Source organism: Nothoprocta perdicaria, unplaced genomic scaffold (assembly GCF_003342845.1).
Source record: "Nothoprocta perdicaria isolate Ctin4 unplaced genomic scaffold, notPer1 scaffold_162, whole genome shotgun sequence".
Taxonomy (NCBI): domain Eukaryota; kingdom Metazoa; phylum Chordata; class Aves; order Tinamiformes; family Tinamidae; genus Nothoprocta; species Nothoprocta perdicaria.
Window position 1 is genome coordinate 1,175,115 of NW_020454783.1, and position 21,724 is coordinate 1,196,838.

At 37.9% G+C, this 21,724-nt stretch overlaps 1 protein-coding gene across 1 annotated transcript in view; it reads right to left on the minus strand.

Moving 5' to 3' along the window:
* Positions 1–21,724, minus strand: part of PREX2 (phosphatidylinositol-3,4,5-trisphosphate dependent Rac exchange factor 2) — a 169,694-nt gene that overhangs the window by 123,050 nt on the left and 24,920 nt on the right. The window contains exons 2-4 of the mRNA XM_026035597.1: positions 2,496–2,567; positions 2,299–2,421; positions 1,030–1,134 (exon numbers count right to left, since the gene is read on the minus strand). Of these exons, the coding sequence (XP_025891382.1) occupies positions 1,030–1,134; positions 2,299–2,421; positions 2,496–2,567 (300 nt within the window). The remainder of the gene's footprint in view (positions 1–1,029; positions 1,135–2,298; positions 2,422–2,495; positions 2,568–21,724) is intronic.

Genomic DNA, 21,724 nt, shown 5'->3' on the forward strand with positions numbered 1-21,724 from the left:
ACTGCAGCTTATCTGTCAGATGTGTCCTGGATCTGCAAGGAACCCAAGGCAGATGTGGAACCCTCCTGCCCAGAAGGACACCACATTGATACATCATGAGCTGCTGTAAYTGCACATACCTCTCAAAAAATAAGCTCTTTTCAGCCTTTCTCAGGAATATTTTGCRCTATTTTTTGTCTCTGTAGACAGCATTCCTCCCTTCATAGTAAATCTGGCCATGCTGTTGGTGCTTTGCTGATACAGTGTTTTGCTTAAGTCCACTCTCAGTTCAAAAATACTTCAATCATGTTTGAGCATTCTCATGTTTAATATTTGAGAGCGCCTTCTCAGACATTTAAGTTCCAGTACAATATGCCATACATTTGAAAACTGATTTTGTTATGACACGATGCAACAAAGGAGAACACAAAAAGCAGTCAGTCTCTATTGATTTTTATCTTTTAACTAAAATTCACTCTTGAGAAACTCCATACTTAGAAAATGTTCTTGTTGTGTAAAAATCATGAGGACTGTCATACTTTGTAGTAACCTTGTAAAATGAAAGACCGGCTATGGATTGCTTCCTTGGTCTCAGATTAAGCCAGTGTCTCAGACCAGGATGCCTCTAGCAAAACATTTTTTCCATTTGGCACAACCAGAACTACAATATCAGTATATGGACAGTCTTCTCAGAAGTTCCRACCAGAAAAAAAAAAGGACAGTCTTTCCTATTCCTAACCTTTCCCTGCTCTTCCTCATTCATCTCATCCTATTCTTTTTTCTTTTCCAGCCACTACTTGCTTTACACCCTTGTCTCTTGGCCAGCAAAATCAAGACACATGGTCATGCTATTTTATGCACAGATCCAGACTTAGTAGTGAAAATGCAAYGTACTCAGCCCCTTCCACTGGCAATATCATCCCCAAGGGAAACTGCCCTCCAAGTACTTGCAGGCAACCTCGTAGTTCTTACATAGTAGAGTAAAAAACATTAACAGTTCACTGCGCAGTCAAATAATACTGTTAGAATACCAATTCAAAACATATTTACCAAAAGAAAAGTCCGCACTGTTCTTATTTTGTTAAGGTCAAGCAGAACTTTCTGTGCCTTCTCATGGTTACTGCAGTATTCATCATAGATACGGAATTTCTCTTTCTGCAAAGACAAAGAAATACCKTTTTCTTGTCATCTTGATTTTTTTTAATAAACACCACATGGAATGCACACTTTTGAAGGCTGAATAACTAACAGAGTCTTCATTTTGAAAGGTCAGCTCCTCTCCCTACATTTATTATTTTAGCTTTTTGCTTGTTTGTTTAGTTTTTATTTATTTCTGCTTTTAATTTGAATTGTAAAGTTGCTGGAAATATCTCTTCAGCACTTGTTGAAAAAAATTCAGAGGCTGGACTATTACAAAAACATAGGATGAAAAAATACAAAGAAAACACATAACTAATTCCATATTTACAGACATTATTATCTGTTATGCATGCACACACGCATGTTTCCAAATGTGATCCATATTTCTGCAGTCAAAAACCTGTCACTCCAATTCTGTAAATCTTTTCCATTAACAATTTTCTCTTCCACAATGCATAAATACAGACTTAGCAAACAAATGATACACTAAGCACAGAGAAAAATGAAACCTAGACTTGTTATTAGGCCCCTGATGGAAAACAAACTAACCGCTCCTCATTTTGCAGAGGTCTGGAAACAGGAAAACTAATGCTGCTAGAGAATAACTGCTACAGGATATACACACATACTAGAGGGAGAAGAAGTAAAATATCTTCACAGTCAAGAGCTGCAGTTTCACCCAACCAACACAATTCATCGCTAAATGAATTACACATTTTTTTGTGTGTGGAGAATCAAGTCTATTATTATTTCCCGTCTAAAAYTCATCCTTTCCTAGTTCTACCAGCTCACATACTGAGCTCACATGCCAGCTCACATCACTTCCCATAGCCTTTGCTGACATCCACTTCTAGAGTAAGTTATCCAGTAGGGATGYTCACTGAAACAGGTTGTGCTGAAAGACACAGCCCTTGGCTTCTGCAGGTGCCACAGCCCTGTCCATCCCAAGGCCACCCTGCTACAGGCCTCAGCACTCCTCTACCTAACCTTTTTTTTTTTTTTTTTTTGGCAGTAACAGTAAACAAGAAATGACAAAGTTACTCTAAATTATGCAAGCAAGTCATAATTGCAATCAAGTCCTTGTGACTCTGTACACTCACCACTAGGTCAGTGATTAATAAAAACAACCAGAAAGGAGAAAACAAGTGAAAAATAAGGCCRTAATAAAAGAGAGCATACATAATGAAGAAAGCAGGTTCCCACTTCATGCTGTGCATTAGGTTCCGGTTGCAAGCATTCCTCCACTAGAGACAGGAAATTTTTGTGAACTGCAAGGATATCTTCGATATTTGAAAACAACATCTGAAAAAGAATAAAGCAGACATAAATAAAACAATAGATGCAAAAGAAAAGACATCTGCAATTAGAAAACTCACCTTAACTGTCTCCTCCGTGACATTTTTATCTACTTTGGCTGTTGCACATTGGATCATTCGGTGAAGGAAAGCCTGCATAAGACATCAAAAACAAGGAAATCATTATTTTGGGAATATAAGAACTTTGGGCATTTTGTGCTTGTAATTTGCTTCCCAGCATTCTTACATGTTGTTTATGGAAGCACCGAAAGTTCCACAGGAACTTAAGGAAACACTTTTTGACAGTGAGGGTGACAGAGCCCTGGAACAGGCTGCCCAGAGAGGTTGTGGAGTCTCCTTCTCTGGAGATCTTTAAAACCCACTTGGACGCAGCCCTGTGCCACGTGCTCCAGGTGACCCTGCGTGAGCAGGGGGTTGGACTCGATGACCTCTGAGGTCCCTTCCAACCTTAAACATTCTATGACTCCATGATTCTATGAAGCATGATAGAAAAAGACTCTAAATCTCAAACAAATATTTTATTTATAACATCTAGTAACTCTGTCATCATAACATGATATCAAATCCTACATAAACAGAGTGAAAAGAGCTAACAGTGCAACTTAATGAAACTGAAAAACTGAAAGTTCTCTGTGGACAATTTCAGCCTTGATTTTACCATGAGGCAGGAGGAAACTAAGTCTCTTTCAAAATCTCTCCCTAGTACTTTTAAAATTTACTACAAGAAATGCAGAAATGAGCCCCTAATTTCTAAATCAAACCTACTCAAGAGACTATTAAGAAGGTTAATATTTAATAACTACAAGCAAGATTTCTGATGTATTAATAATCAAACCTATTGGAAAGTAATTGGCTTTGATTATGAAAACAGTTTTGATTATGAAAACAGTTTCCATCCCCAACAATCTCATCTTTGGGGATCATATCAGAAATTAGTAATACCATTAATGAATACCAAACCAATATTTTCTTATATTTCACTTTCAAAAATTGGAAAATGGAAAACATGAAGATATATATAGTAAAAGTTATTTTCAAATAAAAGAAACCATATTTCAATTAACATGGCTACCATAAATTTTCACAAATTAACTCCTTTGTAAATAAGTATATTCTTTAAATATCTATGTGCTGAAGACTAAAGTCTTACATCACTAATTCTTCACATGGGCATGCATAATATTCAGCCATGAAAAACTGGCACCACAGTTGCACAAGTGTCGTTTCTTTCATAACCATCTAGCTTCAAGTCACTGTGTATTGTATACAGTATACAAACTCATCTAAATTCTGGTGTGGTACGAATTCCATAAAAGAGGCAATAAATAACCCCTGTTTGGAAGGACAGCACTCACAGTATCCCTTTTTTCTCTCTACTGGGACTTAAACTTTTTCATTCCCAAGCAGTGTTCCTCTAACTGCTGAAAAGGGCTATGTAACTAGGAACATTTGTGTGTGTGTGTGTGATTGAAGAGACAAATCTAGTTATATAAGACATAAACTGAATTAGGTTTGGAAAATTACCATCATACTTAAAGGTTTCACATAATTTTCTACAGTCTTTAAAAACCCTTTTTCCTGACTGTGCATGCTTTCTTCTCAATGTTTTATTGATGTTAAACAAACCCATTCCTTCTTTATAACAGTTAGTTGAAGGTGGACTTTAGCCCTTTATTCCCTTACGCACTATGAAGATTTGCACTGGGCAAATGCATATTTGTGTGTGGATCAGCTCCACACAGACCAGTCCATCCCATTTACAGGTAAAAGCTAATTAGCTTTATGTCTCCCTATTTTTTGAGTCTTTTCACTAAACCACCTGACAGTATTAAATATACTTTTAAACTGAAAGTTGGAGAGAAAAAAACACAAGATAATTACCTCTAAAACTATATTTATTTCTACTATATATAATCTCCCTCTGTTCATTTTATTTCCCCATAGAACAAACACAKAACAAACACACTGCTCATCAGCATTTAGTTTTCCCAGAATTTCACCCTGTAATGCTGAAGGAAGGTGAGACAGAGAAGTGAGAGACAGAAAACAGAGAAAATGATCTGAGAGCTGGGGCAATAGTTATTCTTGACTGATTACCAGCCAAGAGTTATATGGTCACAACTATGTATCAACTGCAATAAGCAGGTTCTCGTTSATCCAAGCAACCCTGCTCCAGAGGTCTCATCTGCAGAGGTTATCAAAACAAAACCCAGTAAAATCCAGCCTTCCATATAACCTAGACCCTAGTTAAGGCAGAGAGGCTTAAGATGATTTTAGCGCCTTCCAGCAACCTAACACCAGCTCATGCATCATGTGCTGTGGTCATACAACAGGGTTAACCATGAAGTTGTTGGGGGTATTGAAGGGGTGGACACCATGGCTATCACCAATAGCTCTGCCATCATCTGGTACCAGCAGCAAGGTGKTAGCATCACCATCACCCCTGCTCATGAAACACCAGAAGAGGCTTTGTTTAGAACAGCATTTTCCGCAGTGCTCTGATGAAGAACTCAGCAAGTATTTCATGCCATGTTGAACTGTAATTCTAGATCAGAAACAAACTTGGCTCCTGAACAAGAGGCAGTTGAGTCAATAATTGCTTTTGTCACAGTGTTGGATAACCTTAATCCAGCACTGTGACAATGGAAAATAAATGTCTCATCACGTGTGATTTTCACTAAATCACCTGACACATCTGATGAATAAACACATATGGTATTATTAGGTTTGAGGGATGGATAACTATTCAAAAGACTGTAGAATATCAAMAGAAGACAGCCAAGAACTGTTCTGAAGAAACAATGAGCAAAGATGATGTAGGCCTTTTGTGGAAACAGCTTAAAAGAGGAATGTCACTGGAAACACGAAAAGCAACAAAGATACCGAGAAATTATTAAGGAGTTGACAGCTGCAGAGCTAACAGGAAAAAAAAACGTTTATAAAAGCTTTTCAAGGTACACTGCATTGAGCATTAATAATTCAGAGCAGGGAAGGGATGCTGTAAAAAAATAAATGAAAACTACAGATCCAGAGAATTTATAAATTACTATAGAACTGGACACAAAGAAGTCAGAAACTTCTGTGAAATTGCACTAACTGGTTTCTACAGGTTTTACCACAAATCAAAGTCTGCTGCTCATAGATCAGGCTCATTAGGGAGCACCAGATTGCATGAAGGAGCAAAGCATTGCAAATTGCAATGACACAGCTAACCAGCTCCTGGACTGAGCAAACAACTGTAACAACCASTTTGTATGCATGATTCCCAGGCTTATTAAAAAAAAAATTAACTCAGAYTTACTGACTTTTCACATATCATGCACACATGTCAGTAAATCATGAGTGATCTTTGTCACCTGGAGACTACTGCAAGCCTTGCTGAGGTCTGGTCTCAAGATTCATCAGCATTAGTACAGTTGGCATCAAGTGCCTGGAGAGTACTGCCTATCTTTGGGTATTCCAGGATTTCCAAAGAACTCATCTAAACAGTGAGCCCTAACTTCCCTAAAAATTTCCATAATCCCAGAGTTTTTCTTAAATTACCTTCAATCTCTAGTTTTCTCAAGGAACAGTAGAGCAGAGTATTTTAAACATAAAAATGTTCTTTTCGGTTTTCATCTAGTATGAAAAGCATTCTGGGCAAATTACTAAAATGTGTGGATTCATCCTTGCAGCACTGCAAATGGGATTACCCCAACTGCTCGCTCTACCATCTCCCTGATTTCCTGAAGAGCTGAAAGAGGTTTCCCCATGAAACATCACAGAGGAAGTATTTTTCTGAGTATTAGGAGAATTCTGAATTATAAAAGATGAGACCAAGAGCAAAGAGAAAGAGGTGCAAGTTCATTATTGAAAAAACTAATTTAAAGAATCAAAAATAATTACCCCAACTCTAGTCTGTTCATCATACTGACTACACACTGCTGTGTTTGGCTGCCCGTTGAGCTGCTGMCATTTGTGAGACTGTTGGTTACTAAGTGAATATGCACTGAGTTCCTGTTATGCGGATTTAACTTCTGGTCTTATCAAAATCAAATTACAGCTTTTTTGGCATGCTCTGTACGTTGCTGAAAAAATAAAAGCACCACTACAGTTGCTGTAGGAAGCTGCCAGCAGCACAAATGACTTTTCTGACATCTGGAATGAAATCAAACCAGACAAAGTCGAAGAAGTCTCTCAGGTCATGAAGTGTTTTCATCCTTTTCAAGAATAAGAAACAATGCTCTAGAACTATGTCCTAGTACCTGTATCATAAAATACATAACTATTTTGCTAAAAGCAGTTTTCCTTCATGGACCAACAAAAAATATTCRTTTCCTCACAAAAGAAGAATTAAAGTCACATAATTTTTCCCTTGATCTCTTTTAAGATTGTAACAACTCTAAGATTTATGTTTGTCATAAAAAAAGGCTGCAAAAAGATTTGTATTCATAAGAGTGTCATTTCCTGTGTATTTTCAATTTGTGAAAATCCAGTTCAGCTGAAGTACCTCATCTACCACACAGAAGCTTGTTGAATAAAGCTAAAATGATATTTTGAACGTTAAAATAATGAACAAAATCTATTTCTCCACACTTTGAAAGATAAACATGGTAAATGTTCATTAATTACAATTTATATAAATATGTCTCTGGCAACAGGCTTCAGATCACAATAAATACATAGATAAAATATTTATGTTTTTGTATTTTCTATTTATACTCTTGATGACTCTATTGAGGTCGTGTGGAAGAAAATAGCTGTATTTTCCACAATATTTACAATGATACTAGCAACAGCATGGGGAAATACTTAGGAAAAGCTCAAGATAATAGCAGACTGGCCAAGCACATTTTCTTAYTACGGCCATTTCACAAACATCGAGTCAGGATGTTGCCCATCTTGCCCATGAAATTCTGCACAGCAGAACTGATGCATTTTTGCTTGCAGGTCCCAGGAGACCATCACACTGGTTTGGTTGAAGCACTTGATTTTGTCACAAAAAAAAAAACCAATTCCAATAGAGACGACTCCAGCAGCAACAGCAGCGGCAGGGAAGCCCTATGTGCAATTCCCCTCCTCTTCCCATTAACCTGTGCCAGGAGCCRCGGCAAGAGCTAATCAGGCTGGTTCCCGAGACTGAACAAAAAGACTCTTCTTCTTTCTCCAGCCAGGCACCAGCTGAGGCACCACCTGTTTCTCCTGACTTGCCCACAGCTCTGATGAATTGCAAACAGCAYGCAGGGTAGTGGCCAAGGTCAGATGTTCTGCTTCTCTACCACGCTCTACCACATTCAAAGCTGACTTCAGAATCTGCTCTCAATAAAGATAGGGGAATATGTCTATAAAGAGAATATATCTATAAAGATCTAGATAGATCTATATCTATCTGGAATGCTATTCATTCCAGTGCTAGTTTCCTTTYGATCCACTCAATTTCCACTCCATTTTCGAATTCATTTTTTTTCAGTCGAGAACAAGCATTGAATTTTGATTCCTCTCCTTCCTTTTGGCTCCACATTAGATGSAGACATAGATTGAGAGTCCATGCTGAGTTTCCTTCAGCCAGGCTAGAAGTCTAGACAGATGGTCTCTACCTTCTTCCTTGTCCTGAAACCATTGTGTAACAGATGTAGTACCACCTTTTCCTTACAGAAATCAGAAAACATTTGTTCCCTTTTGTTGTCAGATGTCAAGAATTAATGTTTTGCTCATATCCAGTATCTTAATTTTTGGAAATTAGTCTTCTGAGGCATTGGAATTTTCTTAAATGCAAGTTTAGTTGACAAATAATGATGAAAATAGTCCCATGCTTAAAGTTAGAAAAATGCCTAAATGAATTCCCGAATAAAAGGCAGGCTGTCAGACGGGCTCACACATCCTATAATAAGTTGAGGACGTAAAAAAACCCACTAGAATATAATCTATTTTTTTTTCCTGACCAAATTATATCTTACATAGAAGTTTTAGAGAAAAAAATACATATGCTGGCCTAAGCGATGAACATCTCATACCTTAAACATCTCTCATACACAGAAAGGCTGAGACAGCTGGGCCTGCTCAGCCTGGAGACCACTGAGGTGGGGGGAATCTTATCAGTGTGCACAAATATCTGAAGGGAAGGTGTAAAGAGGATGGAGCCAGACTATTCTCCGTGCTGCCCAGTGACAGGACAAGAGGCAACGGCCACAAACTCACACACAGAAAGGTCCATCTGAACACAGGAAAAAAAAATTACTGTGAGGATGCCAGAGCTGGCAGAACAGGCTGCTCAGAGAGGTTGTGGAGTCTCCTTCTCTGGAGACCTTCCAAACCCACCTGGCTGCCACCCTGTGCCCCGTGCTCTGGGTGTCCCTGCTGGACTAGATCATCTCCAGGGGTCCCTTCCAACCTCAACCATTCTGTGATTTCATGATGAGCACATACAGTCTGTTTAACATTTTCAGCAAATATTTCCAGTATTTATGCAACATGGGTGAATTATGGTAATTAGGTCATTTTTAATACCATGGAAAATGCAAACAAGTTACATTCCAGACTCAGCATCATCAAAGGACATTTTTTGGAAGGGTAAGGGGAAAAGATGGATTTACTGGTGCCAAGTGAAATTCGGAATACATTGCAACATATAAATGCACCAAACAACCAACCATATGAATACAGAATTCACAAGTTAGCCCTATAATTCAAATAGAACTTTATGTACAAAGAGGACACTGTTATACAGAGTTTGCTCTCTACTAAAAAAAGGAGATTAAATAAAGAAAAACACATTTCAGCATATTTCTCTCAAAAAGTATGAATAGGATTCATCTTTATTGTATTTTGAAGTTTTGTCAAGTAAGAAAAAGTTATTTTGGACTGAAAAATATTCACACGTATATGGAATTCCCTCTGGCAATATATCATATGATCCTATTGGTGTTTCTTACCAACAGAATAATATACTTTGGCTCATACAACCGATCTCATATTACTCAAGTGGGAATAGAACGAAATATCTATAACTTTACCTCTCATAAAAGCAGTTTCCTGGATTTAYAGAACACTAGATCCTTAACTAGTAAATCTACCTCAGTGAATTCATCTGTGTTCCTTACCACCAAATCAAAACAAAAAGCTAGGACATCTCAAAAATATTTTAAGTCTGAAAACAACAAATTCCTATTAAATTGCAACCGTATTTAAAAAAAAARAAARAAAAAAAAAAGAAACCACAAGCTTATTTTTTATAGATTTGGAATTTTTATCTAATTTTGCTCCCCACCAATGACTCTTCTAAAAATGTATTTAGTAAGAATTAATCATTTCAAAAACATTTTGAGAATTTATATTAAAATATATATTTTTTAATTCTATGCATAACATTTTTTTCACATTAAGGCAACTCATGAGTTTCAAATGGTCATGATTAGAAAAATCCATTTGTCTCAAACATCCCCTTTGCAAGAATGTTTTCATTTGCTTTCTGATCCAATTTGAGATGTAATAGCTAGAAATCTGAAAAGTGCTAGAAGAAAAGAAAGCCTGTTAATTTTTCTTTACTTTTCTGAAGTTCATAGGCATACCTGAGAACTAGTTTTAGTCTTTTCTGYATCAATAATAACCATCAGAATGTGGACAGTTATAATCTTCATCACCACATAGGAGAAAAAAACCTGAAATTATACATCTTCACTTTTTAGAATTGAGTTTTAAAGCTCAGTCTTGATACCATCTGAATCAGCAAGAAAAGCTGATTCAGCACAAATGAAAGGAAGCAGCAAGTTCTTTTTTCTTACAGCAAACATCTAATAAAAAGCAAACCACTCTACCTGGAAAATGAAAAAGCCTGAAATCACTGACAGACAATTAAAAGCCCACTGTATCCTTTTTAGATGCTCAGGTTTCAGAACATAACTCTACTGTAACACATTTTTTCCTAATATTARATTGCACAGTTATTAATTTTTAGTTTATTTTATGTTTAATGTGGGTAGATGATAATTCGAAATTAGAGTGTGAGGGAATTTTACAATTTTTGTCACGAGTTGTATAAATCATATAAAGAACACTTCTCAAACAACATGCAGTGCCATCTCCGCCTGCCATTTGTGTGTTCCAAGAAAAATGTGAGGCAGGCAGGAGAATGAAACAGCAGTTTTCTATCCCAATTCCAGTTTTCCACAGAAAACTTACAGGGAAACTGTTTAATATGTATAAGGAGTACCTTTCTGACCACTAATGAAAAGCAGGGTACATCCCGTCTAAGCTCTTCTATCCTTTTCTAACCAGTCTAACCAGCATCTTTTCTAACCAACTCCAAATTGACAAACTTATCCCTGCATAAAGAAACCCACCAATGTCTGGGTTGACCTCAAATTCCTGTTGTTGTCTTTTAGATATTTGCTGTCATGAAYGGTACAAAGTTACCAGGATCATACACAGCAATGCATCATTCAACACAATAATTATGTACCATGTTTCATAGTCATAATAAGACTACTTTTGCATAACTTCTTGATAATAGTGTGTATACATATGTGGTATCTCTAAATATATGAAACTGAGAAGCTGACAATTCCTGAAACTCAGAAAAGTCCTCTCCTGTCTACCTTCAATTATTGTAAAATGGGAAATTATATACTCCACACTTGATATAGTCTGASAGTAGAATTTGCTCAAGACAATTCTTTTCTTCTCTATAGATTCAGGCAAATAAATAAAGCAGACATCATACATGCCTGCCCCACTGAAATTACAGAATTTTGCACTTTAATACTTTTTCTTCTTCCTTTTGGTAAGATCTTTGGTGAAGCTTTTAAAATTTCAGTGGTAAACTCCCTCTTCTTGACAAGCCAGATCTGTTTATGAACAGGGCRGTAAGGAATTTCTTGATGTATAATCAGGCTATAGAAAATCTCATGATCATATAGAAAAGTACAGTCCTACTGTATACCTGTAAAAAAAAAATTCAAATTTTTAATATTTCTTTAAACTTAAACTCCTACTATATCTATTACACACATTTAAAGTTTTAGATATAATGTAACACAATGATACAAATGCTAACACAAAAATAAAGAAAGAAAGAAATAGGAAATATCTAGCCTAAAATACCCCATCTATATTTAATAATGTGAACAGCACCCTATATAGCACTTGCACCTTGCACCATTTTTGTCAATCATAACAAATCACAAAAATTCTGATCAAAAATGGAATTTTCTTGTCAACAAGTAAACGAGCTTTTCCCAGGGCATCGCAAAAGAACGAATTCAGCCATATATGGTAATCAAAGCTGCTTAAAGGAGTATTTCCTTAAGTAATTTTTTAAGGTGGGAAGGTTTGAAAAAAAAGAGTTTCAAGACTGGAAAACATAGCTTGGTTATCAAGAGTCTGACAAATTTGGTTTCTTTTCTTGGCACATGTTGCACACATTTCCTTGGGAAACAATCATGACTAGACAATTCAAACCAACTAAACCAAACAGCTAATCTACTTTGGAAGATGTGCATTTGCTGCAACAGTTGACCAAGGTTCAGATTGCTCATACCGTCATAATATTAGCTCTCAGATTTGTAGAAGCAGAGCACCAACTCTCCTGTATCAGGATTCCACAGGAATCTGACATTCACTGRAAGCACAGGAATCCATTTAATAGGATCTTACTGCAGCACTAAAGGATTCAATTATAACCAGTCTTGATTCCCCATCTAAGGTGTTATAATGACAAGAAGCTTAAAACTCATCTTAAAAAAAATATAAATATTTTTCCAATATTCATTTATTTATTGAAAAACAAGTGCTTGGAAAATCCTTTGGTGGTGTACCTTTGATTGATGTTTTGGGACTCCAGACTCACATTTCTGAATCAATATTTAAGTGTTTAAAAAAAGTTCCTTTYATTATTCATGGAAGAAAGCATGATTAATTATAGCACTGCAGGTCACAGAATCCCAGAATGGTTGAGGTTGGAAGGGACCTCTGGAGATGATCTAGTCCAATCCCGAGAAGAGTTCGGCCCCATCCTCTCTACATTCCACCCCCAGGTTCTTATATATATTGATCAGATTTCCTCTCAGTCTTCTCTTSTCCAGGCTAAACAGGCCCAGCTCACTTAATCTTTCCTCAAAAGACAGATGCTCCAAGTCCCTTAATCATCTTCGTTGCTCTATGCTGGACCCTCTCTAGAAGTTCCACATCCCTCTTGTAGCGGCTTGAAAACCATTTTTTGACTTCAGGATTAGAATATCTAGAAAATCAGAAAATTAGAAAAGTATTGGCTTCTGAAGAGTAGATGCCAATGCTACTYGTCTTAACTCTATTCCAAACAGAATACAACCACATCAAGGTCTAAGCTACTTTTATTGACACACAGCTTTGTTCAAACAAAAGATTTTTACATGTCCCTACTGCCTGTCATGAACTGGTCTTACAAATTTTCAGCTTCTTACATAGTTATGAGCCAATTTCTATGGAAATGGTGTCATTAATTGTAGTTTTTTCCTGGCTTATACTTGATTTATGAGATGTATCAACTGTGAAAATGCCCAGGATATTCTATCTTTTATTCCTTTAATGACTTGATAACTATCCAAACTGATAACTTACAAAAACTTACAGCTCTTTTTTTTAGTTCCTTGACCTTTTTTTTCCTTTATGCTGCCATCTAAACATCTGCTGAACATTAATTATATCACAAGATATAATTATAAAAGCTAAATATATATAAAATATAAATATATAATATAAATATATAAAAATAAATAATAAATAGTAAAATAATAAAAATRATAAATAATAAATATAAATTATATATAAAATATAAATATATATAATTATGAAACACTAAATTCATTTTACATCCATCACAAAGATTTCATTTCTTGAAGTGTGCAATGATCATGAAGGATGTGATTTATAAAAGGCATACAGATTAGAGCAAAAGGACTAAAACCACACTGTTTGAATATGTCTGGATTGCCTTACTGTCAAATAAACTAATAGTTACAAGAAAAATGGGCCTGGATTATAGATGCATTTTGGGTTCTGTATCCTTCCCTCTAGGTGCATTCTGCATTCTCACAGAATTCCTTTCCTCACTCATCTTTTTTTTCCTTCTTTCCTTATTCATGCACAGCCCCTCTTGTTTGCAGGCCTTAGGCAGTTCTGTGATCTGTCTTGAGCTTTTAAGAGTTCCCAGAATAATTGCACAATTCCACCACATTTCTGTGAAGCATGTGCTTTTCAGGAACACATACAAGTGGCATGACTTTTTTCATTCTTTTCCATAAGAGAATAGAAGACAAAAATCTGATCACAGTTCAGTTCTAGTTATGGCCTTGGTGAGATTTTTTATTTGAATGTTAGAACCTTATGCACATGGAGGTCATAACTAGCTTTTTCTAAAGTGTAGCATTGATCTTTAGGATATAATTGGAAGCTTTAAAACATCCTTCTCTTGAAGCAGAAAGGATTGGGGCATTTATTAAATTTATTTTACACATGTTAAAAAAAATAGTACCTGAACATCTACCACCTCTAAATAGTCTTCATGGACAGTTGCTTAGCAAAGGAAAGGGGAAAAGGAAAAGGGAGGGGGGAAACTTTTCCAATGTCAAGCAAATCACCCCTATTCCCAAACAACCTGTACCATAACTGCAGACAAGTACAAGCAAAGCATATTTTGGCAACTGTCATCTGTAAATACTCAACTGGAGTTTGACAGTGCTGAATATCAAGCACTTACCAAGACATACTGTTGCTTACCAAGACACTTCATTGACTACACAAATAAACTGAAGCTTWCAGACTCTTCCCACGTAAGGTCACACAAGGATATGGGACACATTTTTATTATTTTATCTGCTTCATGAAATGCTTGTGAACCAACGACTGAGACCAAAAGTATCTTCTGTCTCTGAAGAAGAAAAAAATATTTGTCTAAATCATTCCAAACCCAAAACAGCCAGACAGCAGACTTCTAGGAACAACACAGGGAATAGGAACAACAATGGTGTTAGTGAGATTGGGAAATCAAGGAGCCAGAAATAAATATTGTTTCCTAGCATTTTCAACAGTTTAAAATACTGCATTCCTTACCCTGGAGGAGGAACTGACGCCACTGCAAGTTTTCAATAGACCACGGATTGCTTTACCTGGATCTAAAGGCACGAACTTGCAGCCCATTAGCCATGTCCAAGTCTATCAGCTGCACAAGAAAAGCCACCATGACCATATCTATTTGTCACTCCTTGTTTTTTGATTAGCGCGAGGTACTGCTGCTGGACAGCAAAGTCCAGTCCACCCCTTCCAAGGACCAAAATATGGCTTTCTCCATCTACATGCAACACAGCACTGCAKGAACATACTGGCAGAGATATTTTCAAAATACAGGCAAAACAGCTTTAGTAGCAACGTCACAGATAGCCAGAGCTCTGGAGGAGAGCTGAAAGTAAGACCAAGCCTGACCCATTGCAGGTCTGCACATACTCCTCCTAGAAACCCCTTCACCTTTCCTTGTCCTCCGCAACCCGTTTCCAGAAAGCACCATTCACTGCTAATGCCAATAAGCAGTATTTGCAATTCTACTTCTTCTGGGAAGAAAGGTTCAGTTTATAGCAGGGAGCACAAATAGAGGAAAAAGCACAGTACTCAGTACTGCACAAGTGAAGCAGGCACTATGCAACACAGGCGGAAATCCTGTCAGGAGGAAGCTGCAAGGAAAGTAAATCGCTTCATCCCTCAGGCATAATTTTATTTTCCTAAAACTGTTAAAAAGGAACTAATTGGTAGCTTTGAATTTTTGCAGTTGCATGTGCAAGTATTGATGTAATGTTATCAAATCCACAGATCTGGAAACTTTCCACCAGCTTTTTTTCTTTTCTTTTTTTTTTTTTTTTTAAGAGCTGGAGTTTCAATTTAAAATATTTTTCTAGCCTCTTCTGCTGTGAAGACTGCAGTGCAATGGTTTATAGAATGGATGCTATCTTTGTAGACAAACAAAAACATAATTCCCAAAAGATTTGACCTTCACCTTTCATCTTAAAATAGCACGGCCAATTACGTAGCAACAACAGCCCACATCCTTAAAATATTTATAGCGTGAATTATGGCATGAAGGGCTAGTCAAGTTTGCTAGGGATCTAAACTAACTAAAGAATACACATCTACAACACAAACAATTATATTTGTCAAAACCCCAGCAGCAAACTAAATGGTAATACAGTAGTGTTCTCTGCTGAATTTGTTCTAGTTTAAAAGCACAACTTCAGAAGGCATGAACATAGGTGAATATCTAACTTGAGCAGCATACTACGAGCTTCCGGCAAGTTTATCATCCTGTTTGGTGACTGTAATTTSGTTTACTGAATACCATGTTCCTGTTCTTTCTGCTCACATCCTCCAAACAGGGCAAGCACTGAAGTTCCTGCTGAGCAGGCTTATACAGCCTTCTCCTACTTTTAGACCGAGGAGGTTGCACAGAACATTTTTAGGAAAGCAGGATCTCCACATCCTCCATCAAGACTGAGTTAAACAGGAAAACTGGGATTCATTTGTCTAGAGGAGAGCAAGGAAAAACAAAACAAAACAAAACAAAACAAAAGAAAAAAAAACCTATATAGAAAACATCTGAACACCCAATGTTCACTGACCTCATACAGTGCAAAAATCTAGGTAACAGAGTGTTCATCCATTCCTTTGGTATATAAAGAGAAATCCATGTCAGGTTCAACAAATAAAGAGATTCAAAGTTTAGAATTAGGCCTCTATTTGATGGATATTCCATTATGTTTTAATCCTTAATTCTTCTTTTAACCATTTTTTAATGGAATTTCCTTTCTATTAATATAGTACTTCCCCAGATTTACATATCAACAGATCAACAAATCATGTGCAGAAGAAAACCCCAAATCCAGAATATAGCCTCAGCCCTAGCACCGCCACTATCATTTTAACTCCTGCCACAAATGCAAGAACATCTCTTTGATGATGAACATAAGATGCCACTCACTGGAGTTGTTGCTAAAGCAGCAACTTTTAAAGTGTAACAGGCATCACAGAAAGCTGAACTCCCCTAGGACAGGATAACCAGCTGAACACCACGCGTGCTGCAAGGAGAGAACTCACCAAAGCACTTCATGTTAGGGAACATTTTCTTCTCTCCTCAGAGTCTCTGTCATTTTCTGTGACAAACCAGGGGCACACATCRCATTTTACACTCTAAAGAAGCCGAGCATCAGGACTAAGACAACRGAGGAGAAATAAGATTTCAAAGCAGCTCAACAACATGGCAAATATCTGCAGACTTTCCTCCCAGAGGCTGAGCAGATAGGCACAATGGTCATGCTCAAAAGAAAAGAGAAATTTAACATTCTTTATAAAAGAAAATGCTCATGGAGATGCCTCCCTTTAGATTTAAGGACAGTCCTGCACAGCTGCAGTGCACAGAGCTGTCATGTAAGCCAGTGGAAATTTCCAGATCTCTTATAAAGCCTTCCTGAGAGTTGAAACGAGTGCACAGACACAAAATTCCTCCTGGAAGCGTCACAGGGCTTGTCGCGTTTTCTGAAAGGATGGGTGACATCCAGATATTGTTTTTCAACCATCCTTTTAATCCGCAAGTAGCCTCTCGCTGCCATCCAAAAAAATGGAGCAAAGGAAAAGAGCTGAATTTCCTGCCTCCTGTGAAAAACCCGAGTTCACCTACGGAACAAAGGCAGGCGGCGGCCCCCACAGAGCCCTGTCCTCCTGGGACTGCTGCAAGTGCTCAGAAATAGGCAACACTAAGTCAGCACTTGCTGACTTAGGCCACTGGCAAAGAATCTGCCTCACGGACAGCTGAACAAAGAAGGCTCCACGTGCAGAAAGCGAGGGGTGAAACTGAAGCTGAATCCACCCTGAAGACGGAGCGGCTCTGGGCTGAGCTCCCTGCAGCAACTTGCATTGCAGGGCAAATACAGAGAGGATTTAACGGGCAAGGCCATTTTCCTGGCCATGGCATCTTAGCTAGTAGGTTGCACTGTCCATTTTCAGCCAGAAAGGGGACTAAGACGTATTTTTCAGGGACTGGAGCAGGAAATGAGAATTTTGGCAGTTACATTTGCGGGAGAGGCCCAGAGATGGTACACACGCCGCCGTGCACAGCGCGTCTGCGGACAGGTGACAGTCACAAGTATGTTCAAACAAACAGGTCCAGAGCTCTTTCTTTCTGAAAATAACCCAACTGTACCCCTTGCAATACTCTGTGCTTTCATTTGCTTTTCCAAACTGGGATAGTGGTTTGGAAAGACCTCAAAACAGGCTCCCATGCAGCAAGTCTTGAGATTTCTCCTCGTTCTGTGCAACATATAAACCCTTCCTAATCAATCTGTCTGCATGGGCTTCCAAAATAGGTTACCAGGAGGAGGGGTGCAAAAGTTGAAGCTGGTATATGTAACATTAGGATCTTATCATCAAAACTTCTGTTATATACTCTGAAATACCCAAATTTGTTACACAGCTGAGAAACCTTTTCCTGGCCAAACCACCTAAAAGGGAAGCTGAACATTATATAGATTATAAGCAGTCCCTCACACAAGCAGGTTTCCCCGCTGCAGCCAGTCAAGGTATGATGAAAATGAATGTGCAGTTGAAGGAAAACTGCTCTGAGTTCTTATTTTATCATTTRGTGATGGTGTTGCAGACATTGCAGATCCCAGGTTTGCTCCCGGGTTTGGTTTCCTAATGGGTGACATATTCTACCTGAATGGGCTAGTCTGGATCCTGTAGGATGTATGCCATGAGTGCCATACAGAAAAATTACTGAATTTGTATATTTTCCCTAAATACATCACCTCGGCAATTTTAAGCATGCTACCTGTATGATGTTAAATWAGACTATTCTAAGCAAAAATCAAAATGTCAGTGCTTAATTTTGTCAGGTTATTAATTATTCCTGTGGTATTTCATCACACATGGTCACAATGGTACTGCTTTTTTAGAATTTGATTTAGATGGCTACARTAATTCTACTATAACCTATTTTAGTATCGTTTTGTCATCATTGCATGTACTTGGCTGGGTTATACTGAGCTACAAATGCAGGATTTATTTTCTGCAAACTGCTCATACTGCCTTTCACTTTTCAATTGGATGGACACTCTTAGTAAGTCTTATTCTTTGGACATAACTCTTAGTCCAAGCCAAAACAAGCCGAAGTATTGAAATACTCAATATATTCAAAATACTCAAATATTGAAAGTTTACTCTGTTGGAAAAGGTTGCATCTGAGCTATCATCAGTAATAGGCAATTCAACCCACAGCCAAAATCAGCCATGAATAATAATGATTACATGCCTTTTATATTATCTGTTTTAACAGTAAAATTCTCATTTCTGTTGAGTAGTAGTTATAGATCAGAAATATCAAAAATAAAGCTATGGAAGACAGTGAAAAGCAGTGAAAACAAAAATGGTGAGGGGAGAAATAGTATAAAAAAGTGGGAATCCAGGAGAACCATGGAAAACAACAGTAAAACTAAATATAGGCCTAAGCCAGTAACATATCTTTTTGATTTTGCACTCAAGTTCCTATGGTTTCATATCTTGAACTGTGACAGATTTATGGCTCTGACATTTAGTGAGTTTATCTCGCTATCTGTTTCATCGGACTGCATGCTGAACATAGCTCATTGGGATCTGAATAGCTTGTAAATGCGTGATAAGAAAATTTTAAGGCAACACAAAATGTTTTTTTTCATAAAATTTTATGTAGCGGTTTGGAGATTAATATTTCTTGATAAAATGTATTAATTTGACTTGCAACTACTGTACTTCGTATGCTTTTCCAGTCTCAGTGGGGAAAAAAGTGGCAGCATGTTCCTGTCTTCTTCTCTCCATAACCCAGTCAGGTTGTAGGCACCTTCAAGGCCCAACATTTTCCAAGATATGTGAATACAAAAGTCTGACGAGAATCTCACTCAGCTTCATTACCAGGGAAAAGCATGAGAAAGCAGCCATAATAATATGCTGTTATTAGCAGGAACACAAGCTCTTCTTCCATTTTAGAGGAATTCCTCTCTCCAAAGAGGCATTACATGAGAGAACTCCAGTGTAAGAGGCTGGTCAGTAACTACTGGCTGAGACAAAGTCAAGGACATTCTCATCCATGCCACACTAGGGCACACTCAGTGCCAGGGACACAACATCAGGGAATTCACAATTGTTTCTCCTTTCATGCAGTTGTCAGTTATGCTTTGAGTAGACAGGGCAATTTAGAAATGTGGAGTTCTGAACTAGGTCTTACAAAATATTTATAGGAAACCTTACAGGAAAATACTAACTCCTGTAGAAAAGCAGTCCTGAAAKCACTTTAAGACGTCAGGCAGCAGCATCAGAATGCTGATAGCCTCAGAGAACAGACTGGGAGCCTTGCTTGGTGCACGATCCTTTTGCTGTATCCTGTCCCCCAACATGCTCACACACGGCTGTCCAGGCAGTAGGAATAAAGCACAACCATCTCAACGAGGTCTCCGGAGGCATCCACCAAAGCCAGGAAAGAGCGCTGTGTTTACAACCTGAATGGCCGTGGAAGATCAGCGCTGCCCATCTAGGCACACACTATACTCAGCACTTACCACAGGCTTTTATTTTTTATTTTTTACATTATTGGCAACAAGAAATGCAGAAAACATCAGTATTCGCAGAATCATGATTGCGTGACTGCAGCTCTTGCATCCAGTTGTATGGAAATACTTCACCAACTGCACACTGAGCTTCCACAACACACTTGCAACACTAAGTAGCTCCTTCTTCACACCATAGCTGCAGAAACTAAAGGGCAATTAGGGAAGGCACTGAAGTACATGCTGTGCTGAGGCACAACTTATACATATATAAAGACATCTGGTATTCTTTGTAAAGAAAAGTGAGTTCTGACAATACGGATAATTAAAGGTAAGCAAAGGTAAATAAAAATAAAGGTAACAAAGGGTAATTAAAATTGAGGGGAGTGAAGGCAATAATTTCTTAAATCCACTTATGTCCAACTGGACTGCATATTAAGGTCTGCATTCCCCCAACAAATCTATGGTAATGCAATAAATCCAGATGGGAAGTCCTCAGTGTCAAATATCATCAACTAGTGCAGCACACGGACCCTTTTAGCAGACCTTAGCAAAATAAACAAGAAATATCATACTTATACACCTTGTCTATATCAGCCTTACATAATGTTTTTATTTTAATAAAGTTTCAAGAGAACACATGGATTGAGTCTTGACAATATAATAGATTGCCAAACTTTTGTCTAATAGCCATTAGACAGCTGMTGCAGGGCAGCATTTCCACTGTCTAGGCACCATACAGCTTTCTGCAACAGTCTGCTAATTCATATGTAAGAATCTTGGAGCCTGGTCAATGCTTGCACATGAAACACCTTCAGGGATTAAGGAACATCATTGTCTCGGTCACCTTCTGCTTGAAACACAGACCTTTGAYTTTGTATTCCCTTCACAAGAACATAGCAACAACAGCGTTTAAACAAAAAGGCATAACAACCCTCCTCAAACAGAGCCTTCTAGTGCATTTCTTCCTGCAGGAAAGATGAAAGGTCAAAGACCATGTGACAAATATTAGTCACATCAATTAGAACATAAATGGAAGGCATTCATCAACTTGGGCATAATATAAGAATTCATATATAGCCAAAAACTTTTTGCTTTTTAAGTGGATTTTTATGTAATTTTTTTTTTAATTTTGAAATGAAGAGATTATAAAATGAGGTCTTGAGCTATGACAATTTATGTCATAGCTTGGAGAGATCTTACTAAGATTACTAGGAAGCTAGAAGAAAAATCCATAGTTTACAAGGAGCATATCACACAGTAATGAATCAAAGTGAGATGGGCCTGTTTAGCCTGGAGAAGATTGAAAGGGGATCTGATCAGTATGTATAAGGACCTAAGAGGAGAATGTACCTAAGATGGGGCCAAACTCTTTTCGGTGGTGGCCAGTGACAGGACAAGGCACAATGGGTACAAGTTGCAACACAGGCAGTTCCATCTCCATATGAGGGGGAACTTCTTTCCCGTGAGGGTGACAGAGCCCTGGCACAGGCTGCCCAGGGAGGTTGTGGAGTCTCCTTCTTTGGAGATCTTCCAAACCCTCCCGGATGCCGCCCTGTGCCCCRTGCTCTGGGTGTCCCTGATGGAGCAGAGGGTTGTATTAGGTGATCTCTGGAGGTCCCTTCCAACCTCAACCATTCTGTGATTCTGTGAATCGCAGGCTAACACTAATRGTTAAGTGCTCCCAGTGGGTTCCAGAAGCTGCACAGAGCAGGCCCGTCC